Raw genomic sequence first — 15,422 nt, 5'->3', positions numbered from 1 at the left:
TTTGAGCGTAGCTTTTCAGTATATTTGTCAAGATAGGAGAATAGAGCATATTTTATTTAACAGTTTGATAGCTTGATTTATGATTTTAAAATATTTAGACGTATGGCCTATGGACTTCTATCTGAACTCCTTGGCCTGCAAATTTAAGCCCAAGCCTGGTTACTGTGTTGGTCTGGCATGAAGACTAAATAAAAGAAGACATGAAAAATACTCAAAACAATGGTACACGTGGTATGTGTGCACCATTAGCAATGATGACACCTAATTCTCTTGAGGGCAACATGGACCTCGTGAAAGACTTAAAGCAGAATATGACACTTGCTTACTATGTTTTCTACAAATATTGACTAAGGGTCTACTCTGTGCCTGGCATTGTTCTGGGAGCTGCCAATAATAGTGGTGAACAAAATAAAGCTCTATTTCCAATGAATGTATATTAGAGTGGGGGGGGTGGTTAAACAGATAAAAATAACTATTTTATCTTTAAGATTCAAGTGATGGGTTTTGGTTTTAGAAAGATCATACTGGCTGGAGGGAGGTAAGATTGCACTTAGAGTCAGGAGCTTGTCGGGATAATTCAAAGAAGAGATGGGCTTCCCAGGTGGCTCAGCAGTAAAGCATCCAGCTGCCAATGCAGGAGACACAAGAGACTTGGGTTCGTCCCTGGATCTGGAAGATCTCCTGGAGAAGGAAAGGCCAACCTACTCCAGTATTCTTGTCTGGAAATTTCCGTGGACAGAGGAGCCTGGTGGAGTCCATGGGGTCTCAAAGAGCTGGACATGACTGAGCACACATACACACAAAGAAGAGATGATGGTTGTCTGATGCCAGGTAGTGGAAGAGTGAATAAAGATCAGTGAAAAGAGTAAAAAAAGATTAACCTAGTAGAATGATGGCACTTGGTGATTAATGGATATTGGGAGTAAGACTGAAAATAGGAATCAAGGGTGACAGCTAGGATTCTGAGGTACCGGGATACTGGTGATGCTGGTCGCTGAGATTTAGATAGAACACAGGAGAAGAAATGAATTTGGAGAGGAGGAGGTTTTGGAGATTTGGGGTTTCAGATGCCCATAGAGCACCGACGTGGAGATGTCTGTAGGCAGTTTTATATCTGGGCAGATCTTTGGCCAGTTAGAAAGTGTCTCAGTGGTGATAGCCAAAAGCAGCATGGTGCAAGCATTCACTGGGAATGTAGAGGCAGAAGTAGTGAGGAAGTAGAAGCAGAAAGACAGCAGTTTTGTCAGGAGTGTGGGCTGTGCAGGCACCCTGAGAAGGAGGTGAAGTGCAAGGAAACTTTGGTGGTTTAGTTGCTAAGTCGTGTCTGACTCTTGCAACCTTATGGACTGTAGCCCACCAGGCTCCTCTGTCCATGGGATTTTCTAGGGAAGAATACTGGAGTGGCTTGCCATTTCCTTCTCCAGGGGATTTTCCCGACCCAGGTATCGAGCCTGGGTCTCTTGCACTTCAGGCAGATTCTTTACCAACTGAGCTACCAGGGAAGACCTACTTGTAATGAAATTGACATTTCTGTAAGGCCAATGGAAAGCAAGCAGTGGAGGGTAGATTGGAGATTCATCAGACGGGGTAGTTCACAGAGCAAGTTGCTGCAGGGGTAGGAGGAAAGAAATTCTAATGAAAACTATTGGCTGTTTCACCATGGAGAAAAACAAATGAAATCATTTATATATTCATTTATGGGCTTCCCTGGTGGCTCAGTGGTTAAGAATCTACCTGCCAGTGCAGGAGATGAGGGTTCGATCCCTCGGTTGCGAAGATCTGGAGAAGGAAATGGCAACCCATTCCAGTATTCTAGCCTGGGAACTCCCATGGACAAAGAAGCCTGATGGGCTACAGTCCATGTGGTCACAAAAACATCAGACGTGGCTTAGTGACTAAACAACAACAACAAACCCTTATCCATTTGTTGATTCAATAACAAGTATATTAATTCTAACTGAATACTGTTCTGACGCTGGAAATAAGATAGAAAAAAACTCTCACCCTATATCATGTAAGTTCAGTAGCTTAAAACAAAAACAAACCCCCAAACAAAAACTGGGCCCCTGCCAGGCCAGGGCTAAACAGGCAGGGTCTTGGCAGAAGTGTATGTGATTGCAATACACCTGAGTCCCCCAGCAGAGATTTCACTCACTCCCATGTAAGGCAGCAACAACTGGACCAAGAACCTGGACTCTGAATCCCCCAGATGTGAAAGAAAATTTTTATTTCAGCAAGTTTTAACTATTAATGATTAGAGGCTCTCTTGCAAGCTCATTGCCCTTGCTGTTCTGAAAGCCTTAAATAACAACAGATAAAAGACACTGGCAAAAAATCCCCCAACTCAACTATTCCATTTAGATATCACCTAAATGGACTAAATTCATTAGGTCCTGCTTAATCCTACCCCCATATTAATGGGGTTAATAGTCAATAGACTATAGTTAATAGACTATTAACTATTAATGAGTTAGTAGTCATTAACAGTTTTTGAAGGACAGGCAGGGAAGCAAAGGAGGGGCATCTTGTGCTTCATCCTAAACAGGCACCCTGAGGAACACACTGGAAAAAACTCCTGCCACGTGACCTGAGACTACGTTACATGTTAGACAGAGAAGATATATTTCAAGTGTCAGAGGAGGGTGGAGATATGTCAAATTTATGCATGGGCATTCAGAGAAAGTTCGAACACAAAGGGCCTTGGAAGTCTCCGAGTGAAATTCCTTATTTGACAAGATGAAAACAATCCATCACAAGGCCATTTGATAGATGTCCAGCTAGAACCCAAGTGTCCTGAAAACCCACCTAGCATTGTTTTCTGTCATGTTTCTGAGTTAAATTTTCAAATAAATGACTTTCCCAGTGAAAAATGATTTCTGGAGGGTGATGACTTTTATGAAAAATTTCGCCTGTGGAAGATTTCAACATCAGACTGCAGATCTCTAAGACCATAGGATCAAAAATTCTGCGGTAAAAACAGATCACTCTGTTCTTTATAGTGTGGATCATTCAAGCCCCTTGCTTTCCCCCCAGAAACCCACTGGTATGTAACCTTCTGACCAATTCATTTTTACCCTCTATTTCATTACTGAAACAGAAGCCACACTCTAGAAAGGAGTTTGGTGATGAGAAAGAAAAATGAAATTTTGATTGCAATTAAGACTTGAAGACTTTCTGTATATTACAACCCATATCCCACCTTACCAAAGAAAAAGTGAATTTCAATTAGGACATAAAGTAATTCTCTCTGAAACTGTGGGATGGAAAGATCAGCCCTGGGTCTTAGGAGTATATTTATCTCTCAGAAAAATCTCATCCCCAGGATGCATCAGACTAAGATGAAATACATTGGGGGTATATTACATTTTATTCTAGCATTGATGGAACGGGGGTGGGGGTGGGAAAGGAAAGAAAAATGAAGCAAGGTGAAAAATAGGGCGATTGAGAGACAGAAAAGACAGAGAAACTTGTTAATTACAGGACTTTCTGAGCAAGATATTTTTCTTCCCTTTCACAAGTTAGAAGCTATGAATAATTCATACCAGCATGGAAAGGCTGCCTTTTCCCTGGGTGATGTATAACTGAGCAGGAGAGAGCTTCGAGTGGGTTCACCGCATCAGCCACCACTCTAGCTTCTGAGCACGGGGGTGCTCTCCTCTTGAGCTCAGCTTCTGCTTTTGCAGCCAAGCACCCTTACTGCTGCTGCTGCTGCCTGCCTGCCTACCTGCCCACCCGCCCCGGCTTGCAGCCTGCCACTTCACTTTCTCCAGCCCTGCTGCCAGCTGAGGAGTCTCCCTGCAGCTGCTGGCTTCTGCCTAGGGCCATGTGTGGATGCTGCACTGGGAAGGAGGCACTTGCCCCTGGCGCTGATCCCAGCTGAGTTTCTCCTGTTGATTGCAGGACCGCAGATGCTGCTGCTGAGGAGGTATTTGCTGGCCTCCCTTCCTCTGCTACCCACCAGCTAAGGACCAGCCAGAAAGTAAGATACCCCCAACCCCTTTCCCTCTGGCATTTCCCCCAGCTGGCATATCTCTGCTTTCTCATGGAAACTAGGGGCTCCATCTGCCATTCCCACGTGTGTATATGTGTGTGTATTTAGGGGGTGAAGGGGCGATTGAGGGACAGGGATTGTATTGTTCTGTCCCAAGGCTTCCCTGGTGCCTGCTGAGTGCAAAGAGGCCTTTCTCGGCACTGGAGACATTTTCGAGGCAGGCACTTGTCATTTGCCACCCCCGTTCTCCTCGAGCTCCCTCTACCCCCTTCCCCAGCCCATTATTCTGCCACAGCCTTTTGTGTCGGTGGCAGAGGGCTGAAGGAAGGTCTCTGCCCTCCCTGCAGGAGGGCATCAGGATGGGCCGCGCTGCGAGAAACGGACGCTAGCCAGCGAGGTGTGAAGAGTTGGCCAGAATGACCAACTCTTCCACGTCCACCTCCTCCACCACCGGGGGATCGCTGCTGCTGCTCTGCGAGGAAGAGGAGTCGTGGGCGGGCCGACGCATCCCCGTGTCCCTCCTGTACTCGGGGCTGGCCATCGGGGGCACGCTGGCCAACGGCATGGTCATCTATCTCGTGTCGTCCTTCCGAAAGCTTCAGACGACCAGCAACGCTTTCATCGTGAACGGTTGCGCCGCCGATCTCAGCGTCTGCGCCCTCTGGATGCCGCAGGAGGCGGTGCTCGGGCTCCTGCCCGCGGGCTCCGTTGAGCCCCCCGGGGATTGGGACGGCGCCGGGGGCAGCTACCGCCTGCTGCGGGGCGGGCTGCTGGGCCTCGGGCTCACCGTGTCCCTCTTGTCCCACTGCCTGGTGGCCCTGAACCGCTACCTGCTCATCACCCGGGCGCCCGCCACCTACCAGGCGCTGTACCAGCGGCGCCACACGGCGGGCATGCTGGCGCTGTCCTGGGCGCTAGCCCTGGGCCTCGTGCTGCTGCTCCCGCCCTGGGCGCCGCGTCCGGGCGCCGCGCCCCCGCGCGTCCACTACCCGGCGCTGCTGGCCGCCGGGGCGCTGTTGGCGCAGACGGCGCTGCTGCTGCACTGCTACCTGGGCATCGTGCGCCGCGTGCGCGTCAGCGTCAAGCGGGTCAGCGTCCTCAACTTCCACCTGCTGCACCAGCTGCCCGGCTGCGCCGCCGCCGCCGCCGCCTTCCCGGGCGCCCCGCACGCGCCGGGCCCGGGTGGTGCTCAGCTCCCGGCGCAGGCTCAGCCCCTGCCCGCGGCGTTGCACCCGCGGCGGGCGCAGCGGCGTCTCAGCGGCCTGTCGGTGCTGCTGCTCTGCTGCGTCTTCCTGCTGGCCACGCAGCCGCTGGTGTGGGTGAGCCTGGCCAGCGGCTTCTCGCTGCCCGTGCCCTGGGGCGTGCAGGCGGCCAGTTGGCTCCTGTGCTGTGCCCTGTCCGCGCTCAACCCGCTACTCTACACGTGGAGGAACGAAGAGTTCCGCCGCTCCGTGCGCTCTGTCCTGCCTGGCATCGGCGACGCGGCGGCCGCTGCTGCCGCCGCCACGGCCGTGCCCGCGGTGTCCCAAGCTCAGCTGGGCACTCGCGCCGCCGGCCAGCACTGGTGACCCGGGCAGGGCGCTCGGGAAGCGGAGATGCCCGCCTTCCAATGGCCTTGGTCACCACCGCCTCCTGCCCTTGGAAAGTATCCCCAGCCTGAACGAAGACTCCTGCGGGCGAAGCTCAATAATAAATCGGTGCGAAGATTTCGCCTTCGACCCCAGTGGGATACCTGAACCGAGGTTTCAGTGTACATATGGGCCGCGAAGTCATTTTCGACGGCCACCTGATTTTTACCCTTTGTTTCCGTGTATTAGAGAAATCCTAAAGTCAGAACACCGGAAACTTCAGGAACTTGCACACTGACTTTTCGAAAGAACCGGTTAATTTCTTTTAACAGTTTTGGAAAAAACAGCTTTGTGACCTTGATTACCATTCCCACCTTCATCGTCTTACGATGTATCTAAAGCGCCTTGAGTGCATTAGCCAAAGGGAATAATATTGATGAAGGAAATAATATTTATAAAGCATTTGAGAAAGTAACCTATCTTTAATGATGCTTCTGTTACAATTTAGCCTTTCTATATTGACCTGAAGAATGAAGCCACAGATATGCACACCAGTAAGTTGCCATTAAGACCTCAGGCCCTTTGTTCTTAAAAGGGTTTTTATAAAGTAAAATCATTCCCGGATGAGACAGAATCTTAGCCAGTGAGGAGGGAAACCCTCAGATTTATTATTTTACATTCCCCTTTGCACTTCTAAGACTGAAAATGGACATTAAGTGTTAAAGTGACAGGTTTCCATTGTGTTGATTGATGGTCTGGAATGTTGAAAACAATAAGGGCGCTATCTATTTTAGGTACCAGTGTCAGGTTTTCTGTGGCATGCACATTTGTTGTTACCCTCATTTTGTCATCGATTTACCTGCCTTGTGAGTGTGATTGCGGCTGTGAACTTTCTGTACTATAATGGTTGCTAAGGAGAATAAGTCCTTCTGTTTTCTCTTTAACATTTAAAATATCTCAATGCACCTGATTTAATTAAACACGACTAACACCATGATTGCATAGCTAATATTAACCTCTATTGCATGCTCCTAGATGCTAGAACTTACTGAGCATGTGGTATACTAAAGCAATACCCATTGGACAAGGACATTGTACTTCTTCCAGACACCAGAAGAAGCAGCCATCAATTATATGAAAAGAGACATAGAGACACCTCTGGCTATCAAGAATTCTCGTCTTGACTCAATTTATGAGAAAACTCTCAGGTGGGACTTTATCTTGCAAATGAACCACTCTGCAAAGCCACCTGTGCTTTTTTAGGGTTTAGACAAGCCACACGTTAGAAAGTAATAATTTTTTTATGTAGGTCATATGTATTACCATGACACTTAACATTGATATCATATATGTTAAAGAAGGTATAATGAACTCAGTTATAAAAAGGAACAGTTCAAGTGGGAATCTGTTCTAAAGTGTATAATTTGAGGCTTGCCATTTTCATCTCTTTTAGTAAATTTATTTAGGGATGTTCAATATTTGAAATGCAAAGCTGTGTGAAATCACTATAAAATTAAAATGAGAGAAAAGTAGTAAAATAATCAGTTACCAGCAATTCTGACTGCTGCTCACTACATCCAGTCTGGGGCTGAGCAGCCTCGACTGTGTAATTCAGGAACCAAATTGTTGGCCTCCTGGATGTTTGTAGGCCAGGAGAGTGGGAACACTTGTACATTTGAATAATTATGGGAGTGGCAGGAAACTTTGACATGTTTGCAGAAAAACAAAACAGATGTGTTCATCACCAGTAGTCAGCAGTCATTTTATTAATCTAATCCCTTTGTGCATGCATCATTTCTCTCTTACTAAGGTTTCATCTGCTCCCATTTTTCTGGATTTAAATACTTAATTAAAGTTCAGACAACTCTTCCTCTGTCTGTTTTTTTCTTGTCTCTGGTCTTCTTGAATAGCTCTTTGAGAGCACTGTAACAGATGACACTGTATCCCAAAGCACTGGTGATAAAAGCGACTTCTTGGTTCTGGCTTTATTTGATTCTACATTTAGTTTCTAAATTTATTTCTATCTTCTATAACTAAATAGGATACATATGCCAGCATTGAAAAGAAACAGCTATTATTTCCTTTCTGTAAGTGTAACTGATTTGGGGGAAAGGCTGCAACAACAGAGAACTGAATTTTACTTTTTTTGTGGGGAGGGGGCTGGGGGACACTTGTCTAAGTTCCTTATCGAAAGGTTTTCTTTTATTAGGCCTTTATCCTTGTTTCACACGGTAGATGCTACAAACGATTTTCCCCGCTATTCCTGCAAACAGTTGCCAAGCACATAAACTTAGCTTTTCAAGTATCCAATATCTTGGAGTGTTTCTGGCTAACACAGAACCGCCTTTGCTGGCTCAGTGCCATGTGGGAGACCTACTTCAGGTTGTATTTACTGGTAATTAACTCCAGAGGACTGATTCACTTTTAATTTAGAAGTAGAAATGACGTGTCTAAAAATGCCTTATTCAGGCAAGAGCTGGGAGTTGGAGTTACTGCTTTTACAAATTAAGTTAATGAAGATTGTGTTCTGTTTAAATGAAACTACATATTATCCACTCAGGAATGCAAAGTCCTAATTGCTGTTGTGGGCTGTCCTGCTTCGCTTTTTCTACTTTTTTTCTTTAGGTATATGCCTGTTAAGACATATAGCACACTCCCCACCCACCCATCCTTGCACTTTAATGGCTAAATTCTAGGATGTAATAGGTATTACTCCTAGTGCTTTCCTGCTTCCAAAATGAAAATATGTGCTTAAACAATAATTCTGTTTTGTACACAGGCATCCACGGATGTTTTTCTTTGTTTGTTTGTTTGTTTTTTTAATACTATAGAGCTTTAACTCTCTGATAGAGAAAACCCTTGAAAAGATCTGCTTACCAAAGAAACGTGGGTCTGCTCTGGCCTCCTGGTTCAATGCAAATCTGTTCTGACAACAGCTGAATTGGCCAGCTTCATTGTTTTCCACGTGGCCTTTATTCCATTCTCCCAGGGACTCAGACACTGCTCATCTGGCTCAATGGCAGTCCAGGGAGCTGACCTGACAAAAGGCGTCAGTGGCATAAACTTAAATTCAAGAACGCTGAGAAAAATTGTAGATGTCCCTCACTTTCAAAAGCCTGCCCTTAATGTTTCTGGGGTGTTGGGGGTAAGAATGGATCTCTGGGTAGGAGCTCTTGGCTTGCAGAAACAAGGCTGGGGGGACCCTTTCTTTCTGCCTTTCCTCTCCTAATCAGTATGCTGAGTGAGGGGACCCCCTGTGTGGACTCAGCCCAGGTCCTATCTCTGCACACCTCTGCCTCTCAACCAGCCATCTTGCCCAACTCCAGGATCTATGACACGATACAGGGAGTAGAGCAGAAGTGACCTCAAGCCATTTAGAAAGGGAATTCTGGGGGTCTGGGTACCAGGGCAAGGCACAGGCTCTGCCTGGGGGAGGGCACATTTCCTTGGCTCCCCTTTCTATGTGGTAAAGGAATTAGCCAGAGGAGGGTGGGAGCAGGTTCTTTAAAGCACAGGACCCAGACTGGGACCCTCAGTATCTCTAACCTAAGGGCAATTCTGCTTTCATATACTTCCTCCTTGGGTATCCTTTCCTAGCTCCTCCCACCTTAAACAGGTGCAGCATACACAGTTTCTCCAGGTACTTAATCACATCAAGCCTATTGCTGTCAGTAAGGAGGATGGTGGGGAGGGAGAGGGAAGGGTACCAATGAAACCAGGGAGGTCAGATGTTGATGGTTATTGAAAGGGCATAATGGGTAACTGGGATGTTTTGCACAGTTCTCTTTACTGTGTGTATCTTTGAAATTTTTCATAATGAAAAGTTTAAAGAAAAGTGAAGCCAAGGAAGAAGTAAGGAAGAAAGAGAAAAAGTCGGGAAAGAACAATAATTAAGGTACCTAAGGTTATGTGGCAACTTAAAAGGAGGAGCTGGGATTCAAAGTTTTGTCTGAATCCAGAGTGTGAGAGAGCATGCAAGCATGACAGCGCATAACTACTGTGCTGTCAGATACGATCAGAGTTTTTAATCAAGTGTGGCTCCCTCTCTGTGATGCGCTGTTGTTGTTCAATCACCCAGCTGCGTTCGACTCTTTTCGATCCCATGGACTGCAGCATGTCAGGCCTCTCTGTTCCTCACTATCTCCTGAAGTTTACCCAAGTTCATGTACATTGCATCACTGATTCCAGGATGTGACCATTCTCTAATCCCCCCGCCTCTCCTACTTGTACCTGTCACTATAGCCTACTTGTTCTCTGCACTGCCTTCTAAACGTGGCCCATGTTGTGTCTGTAACTTGTTCATTCAAGGACCTTGCTAGTGTCCCCTCGCATCTCATCACTTACCCAACCCTCATCCTTCCTTCCTGGAAGGTTCCCTTTGTTTCTCCCCATCGTCAGAGCTCCTAGTCATAATCTCTGCCCCTACAGACCTCCCACACCTCTCTGATCTTACCACATACTCCCTTGTATTACCTCTGCCATTATGTCTGTGACATCTCTGAAACTAGATAGGAAAGTTTTTTTTTTTTTGGTTTATTTTTTATTTCTTCATTTTTTAGAGCAAATACTGCCTTTTATCTTTTGCTGTTGTTGTTATTGTTCAGTCACTCAGTTGTGTCCAACTGTTTGTGACCTCCTTGTCCAGGCCTCCCTGTCCTTCCCCACCTCCTGGAGCTTGCCCAGACTCATGTCCATTGAGTCAGTGATGCCATCTAACCATCTTATCCCCTGTTGTCCCCTTTTCTTCCCATCTTTCCCAGCATCAGGGTCTTTTCTAATGAGTCAGTTCTTCCCATCAGGTGGCCAAAGTATTAGAGCTTCAGCTTCAGCATCAGTCCTTCCAATGAGTATTCAGGACTGATTTCCTTTAGGATGGACTGGTTGGATCTCCTAGCAGTCCAAGGGACTCTCTTGTAGTTGGTTTCTATGAAAGGAAACTCCTGCTGGTGTGGAGCAGACAGAGGTGAGAGCAGTCCTCAGGCTTCCTCAAACATCAGGACTCGAGTGGTGGGACTATTTCCATATTATGGTCAGAACATACTGGGGTCTGAAAGTGGCCAGGAAATAGCACCCCCTCTTCACTCACTGAGTTTTGGACCATGTGATACATAAGAACATGTATGTAAATGGTGACCCACAGTATCACCTGTATATTGATGAAGTTTCGTTTAGAGGACGTAACTAAATGTAAAGCCTGAGATGGGCTTACTAATGCCCTCCCTACCGTCTAGTCCTTGGAAGAAGCAAGTCAACTGGCTCTCACTGGTCCAGGTGAGAAGGAGGAAGACAGCACATCTCTTGGGCTCAAGACCTTGTTAAACTAGTTCTACTCTGAGAACTTGGCTGGTGGCTGTTGCCTATCCCCTTCACCTGCAAGGGATAGATGAACAGATGGGGCCATACTAGCAAAGGTGCCTTCTCTGGAGATCAGACGAATGAGAAAAAGGCATTCTCTTCTAGAAGACACTGAGAGAGGGTGCAGTCAGGAGGCACAGGCAGGCTTCCAGCGTGTATGTGTGTGTGTTAGCTGCTCAGTTGTGTCTGACTCTTTGAGACCCCCATGGGCAGTAGCTCACCAGGCTCCTTTGTCCATGGAATTCTCCAGGCAAGAATCCTGGAGTGGGTAGCCATTTCCTTCTCCACGGGATCTTCCTGATCCAGGGATTGAACCTGGATCTTCTCATTTCAGGTGGATTCTTCACCCGAGCCACCAAGGAAGCCCTGGCTTCCGGTAGATAAGCCATGGAGCTGTTCTTCTATCCAGATTTATCTGTTAAAGGAAATGCCTTACAGTTTCTGGGAATAGGTAAACTGACCATTGTGTTAGGAGTGTAAACCTAATATCACTGAAACTAGACCCTAAATGCAAATTTGAGCTATAAACAAATGTAGTATCCAGATCCAGGAAAGAATAAATTGTGCCATATTCTGAAGTACAATTGAAGGAGATCCTCGGTGTGGAGAAGAGAAGAATATATGAAAAAATAAAATTGCTTTCAAATATCTGAAAGGCTGTCAAATAAAATAATTCTGCCAGCTTCCATTTCTTGGTAACATACCATGTGTCAAGTACTATGTCATGCACTTTACATATATTACCTTTTCTGATTTTCAAACAACCCTATAAGGCAGTTATGATGACTCCAATATTGTAGTTGCAAATGCTGATTCTTTAAGAGTTAGACTTGCCTAACTTTACGCAACTGACAAGAGAAAGAGAGGACCACTGAATTCAAGTCCAGCTAATTCCAGATCTTGGCATTGCAAACACAACATCCAGCCGCAGATAAGGGAGGAAATGGGTGAAGGGTGTGGTTCTATGAGCAAAATTTGGCTCAGTGGGTGGGAGATAGATTTCAGCTTAATTTGAGACAGAACTTCGTCTCAATATGCGCTTAAAATAGAACAGGCTGTCTTAGGAAATTGCGACTTTCCTAATACTTGAGGAATTCAAGTACGGTGTGGAGGACTAGCTCTGGAAAGAATGTCTATTATGTGGGAAGTTTTATCAAATCAACTCCGAAATGCCTTTGAAACTGAATTTCTAAGATTATATAATATTTCTTCTTCTGCTTGGAGGTGACAAAATCTTTCTCGCTCTGAGCTTATAACATTTCAAATAATTAGTCCAAAGGACTCTGTTTGGCAAAAACCTTACCCACATCAGCCAACAGAGAAGCCAGCCTAGGTGACCAAGGGTGTTTCTCTCTGGACGTGAATATGCCACATTCTTGGTGATTTTGCATCATTTCTGCAGCTATTTTTGTTCATTTCCTTTTTGTTCCCACCTCATTCCCAAACTTTTTTTTTTTTTTAAATGGAAAGTGGGCTGAAAGAAGTGCATTGTATTTAAAATTTCTCAGGCTAAATATCAGGGCCTTACACGCCACCTAACTCACTTAAAAAGTTTCATAAACACAATACTTTGAAAGACCTTGAGAAGACTATTTGGATGAGAAATAAGCTATTATTGGCTACTGGGTAAAAGCTGCCTTTGTTGAAAGTTCCTGGCTGAGTTTTTCGCCTGTAATGAAGTCCCCAGCAGATCCGAACCAAAGTCTGCTTGTGTGTTCAGATTTGGTGCTGCGCTGTGACAGTCTGACTTCTGTCAAGGTTCTGACACAATGCAAGATGAATTGAAGCACTAAAAGCTACCAATATAAAAACTGAGTAAAGAGCTATTTTGGATTTGTTGGAGACAAATAACAGACCAATAAACCTAAAAAATAAACCTAAAATTTATAGATGCTGTGCTTTCTAATTCACTTGAACAAAAATGTGAAACTCCTCAATTTATAAGCACTGAAACTTCCTGGTGTTGGAATATGGAAACAATGCCACATGCTTTCTTGATTTACTGGAAGTGAATATGGCTTTCTTTAATCTTTGTCATTGTTATTATTGTCATTACCATCATTATGAGTACCATAAAAATTTTAGTCACTAATAGCTCAATGCAGAACACTGAGTTAAATGCATTAAATTTTGCTATTTAACAAAGTACCCTGGAATAGTGACTTTAAACAATAATCATTAATTTGCTCATGAATCTGAGAGTCAGAAATTTGGATGGAATTATCTGAGTGGTTCTTCTGCAGGTTTCAGCTAAACCCAGTCTGCAGTCAGTGGTGGTCCATGGTTCACACACCTGCCTGACATTTGATCAGCTCTTGGCTGGGCTAGCAGTTGGATAACTGCATTAGTCTTGGCTCATTCCTGTGATGGTGGTCTCAGCATCAAGTTTCTGCTTCTACATTGGCTAATGTACATTGATCAAAGCAAGTTATAGGACAAACCCTGCCTCAAAGAGGGGAGGAATGTAATCATCTTTTCATGGGGCTATCTTCGAAGTCACCTTGCAAGATTGTGGAAGGAAAGGAGTTCTGGCTATTTTTGCAATGGACTGAATATATTAATATATCATCCTTGTGCATAAGGTTCTGACAATCTCATTATGGAGATAGAACGTGAATAGGAGCAAACAACAAGTTGCCCCATATAAATATATACACCGTTAAATAGAATAGAGTAGGGAGTGAACTCAGGATGGCTTCACCAATGATTTGGAAGGGTATAGGAGAAGAAACTGAAGGGCGCTCAGTTCTGGCTGACTCTTTGTAACCCCATGGACTAGTTCTTGAGGCCAGATTACTGGAGTGGGTAGCTTTTTCCCTTCTCCAGCGGATCTTCCCAACCCAGGAATCTAACCAGGTCTCCCGAATTGCAGGCAGATTTTTTACTAACTGAGCTATTCTGCTTTATTGACTATGCCAAAGCCTTTGACTGTGTGGATCACAACAAACTGTCAAAAATTCTTAAAGAGATGGAAACACCAGACCACCTGACCTGCCTCCTGAGAAAGCTGTATGCAAGTCAAGAAGCAACAGTTAGAACTGGACCTGAAACAACAGACTGGTTCCAAATTGGGAAAGGAGTCCATCAAGGCTGTATATTGTCACCTTGCTTATTTAACTTATAGGCAGAGTGCATCATGTGAAATGCCAGGCTGGATGGAGTGTAAGCTGGAATCAAGATTGTCGGGAGAAATATCAATAACCTCAGATATGCAGATGACACCACACTTATGGCAGAAAGCAAATAAGAACCAAAGAGCCTCTTGATGAAAGTGAAAGAGGAGAGTGAAAAAGTTGGCTTAAAGCTCAACATTCAGAAAACTAAGATTATGGCATCTGGTCCCATCACTTCATGGCAAATAGATAGGGAAACAATGGAAACAGTGACAGACTTTATTTTTGGGGCTCTAAAATCACTGCAGATGGTGATTGCAGCCACGAAAGTAAAAGACGCTGCTCCTTGGCAGTAAAATTATGACCAACCTAGACAGCATATTAAGAAGCAAAGACATTCCTTTGGCAACAAAGGCCTGTCTAGTCAAAGCTATGGTTTTTCCAGTAGTCATGTATGGATGTGAGAGTTGGACTATAAAGAAAGCTGAGCACTAAAGAATTGATGCTTTTGAACTGTGGTGTTGGAGAAGACTCTTGATAGTCCCTTGGACTGCGAGGAGATCCAACCAGTCCATCCTAAAGGAAATCAGTCTTGAATATTCAGGACATGAGTCTGAGTAAGCTCCAGGAGTTGGTGATGGACAGGGAAGCCTGGCGTGCTGCAGTCCATGGGGTCACAAAGAGTCGGACACGACTGAGTGACTGAACTGAACTGAGGAGAGGAAGTGAAGTGAAGCTGCTCAGTCGTGTCCGACTCTTTGCAACCCCATGGACTGTAGCCTATCAGGCTCCTCTGTCCACGGGATTTTCCAGGCAAGAGTGCTGGAGTGGATTGCCATTTAAGGGCATTGTAAACACAGAGAGAGGTAGGAGCAAAGACAATGTATTAAGTTTTCACTGTTTTCATTACAAAATTCTGTGTCTTAAAGCAACACATATTTTTTATTTTCCAGTTCTGTAGGTTAGAAGTTCATACGATCTCACCAAACTAAAAGCAAAATGTTGGCAGGCTGTGTTCCCTTCTGGAGGTTGTAACGGATAATCTATTTCCTGCTCACTTAGATTGTGGCAGAATTCATCTCTGTGAGGGTGTAGAATGGAGGTCCACATTTTCTTGGAGCTTCCCTGGTGGCTCAGACAGTAAAGAATCTGCCTACAATGGTGGAGACCGGGGTTCAGTCCCTGGGTTGGAAAGATCCCCTGGAGAAGGAAATGACAACCCACTCCAGTATTCTTGCCTGGGAAATCCCATGGAGGCAAGAGCCTGGTGGACTACAGTCCATGGGGTCGGAAAGAATAGGACACAACTGAGTGACTGACCCTTTGTAAACTGAGGATGAGTCCCAGCCTGTTGCCCTCCCTGACTCATGGTCTCCTCCCTTCAGCTTCAAAGCC

General features: G+C 45.3%; 1 protein-coding gene across 1 annotated transcript; it reads left to right on the top strand.

Moving 5' to 3' along the window:
- The first annotated feature begins 464 nt into the window (after window positions 1-464).
- On the top strand, window positions 465-7,428 carry GPR88 (G protein-coupled receptor 88). The gene is made up of 2 exons (XM_061411048.1): window positions 465-3,979; window positions 4,339-7,428. Exon 2 carries the CDS (start codon window positions 4,408-4,410, stop codon window positions 5,557-5,559), a length of 1,152 nt encoding a protein of 383 aa, XP_061267032.1. The 5' UTR covers window positions 465-3,979; window positions 4,339-4,407; the 3' UTR covers window positions 5,560-7,428.
- The last annotated feature ends 7,994 nt before the right edge of the window (window positions 7,429-15,422 follow it).

The sequence above is a fragment of the Bos javanicus genome, chromosome 3 (assembly GCF_032452875.1).
Source record: "Bos javanicus breed banteng chromosome 3, ARS-OSU_banteng_1.0, whole genome shotgun sequence".
Classification (NCBI taxonomy): Eukaryota; Metazoa; Chordata; class Mammalia; order Artiodactyla; family Bovidae; genus Bos; species Bos javanicus.
Note: the sequence above shows the minus strand (reverse complement) of the source record. Positions and strands in the feature narration are given on the sequence as shown.

Bases quoted from the DNA above. Each gene is read 5' to 3' on its own strand.
- GPR88 (XM_061411048.1), top strand. From the start codon at position 4,408: ATGACCAACTCTTCCACGTCCACCTCCTCCACCACCGGGGGATCGCTG.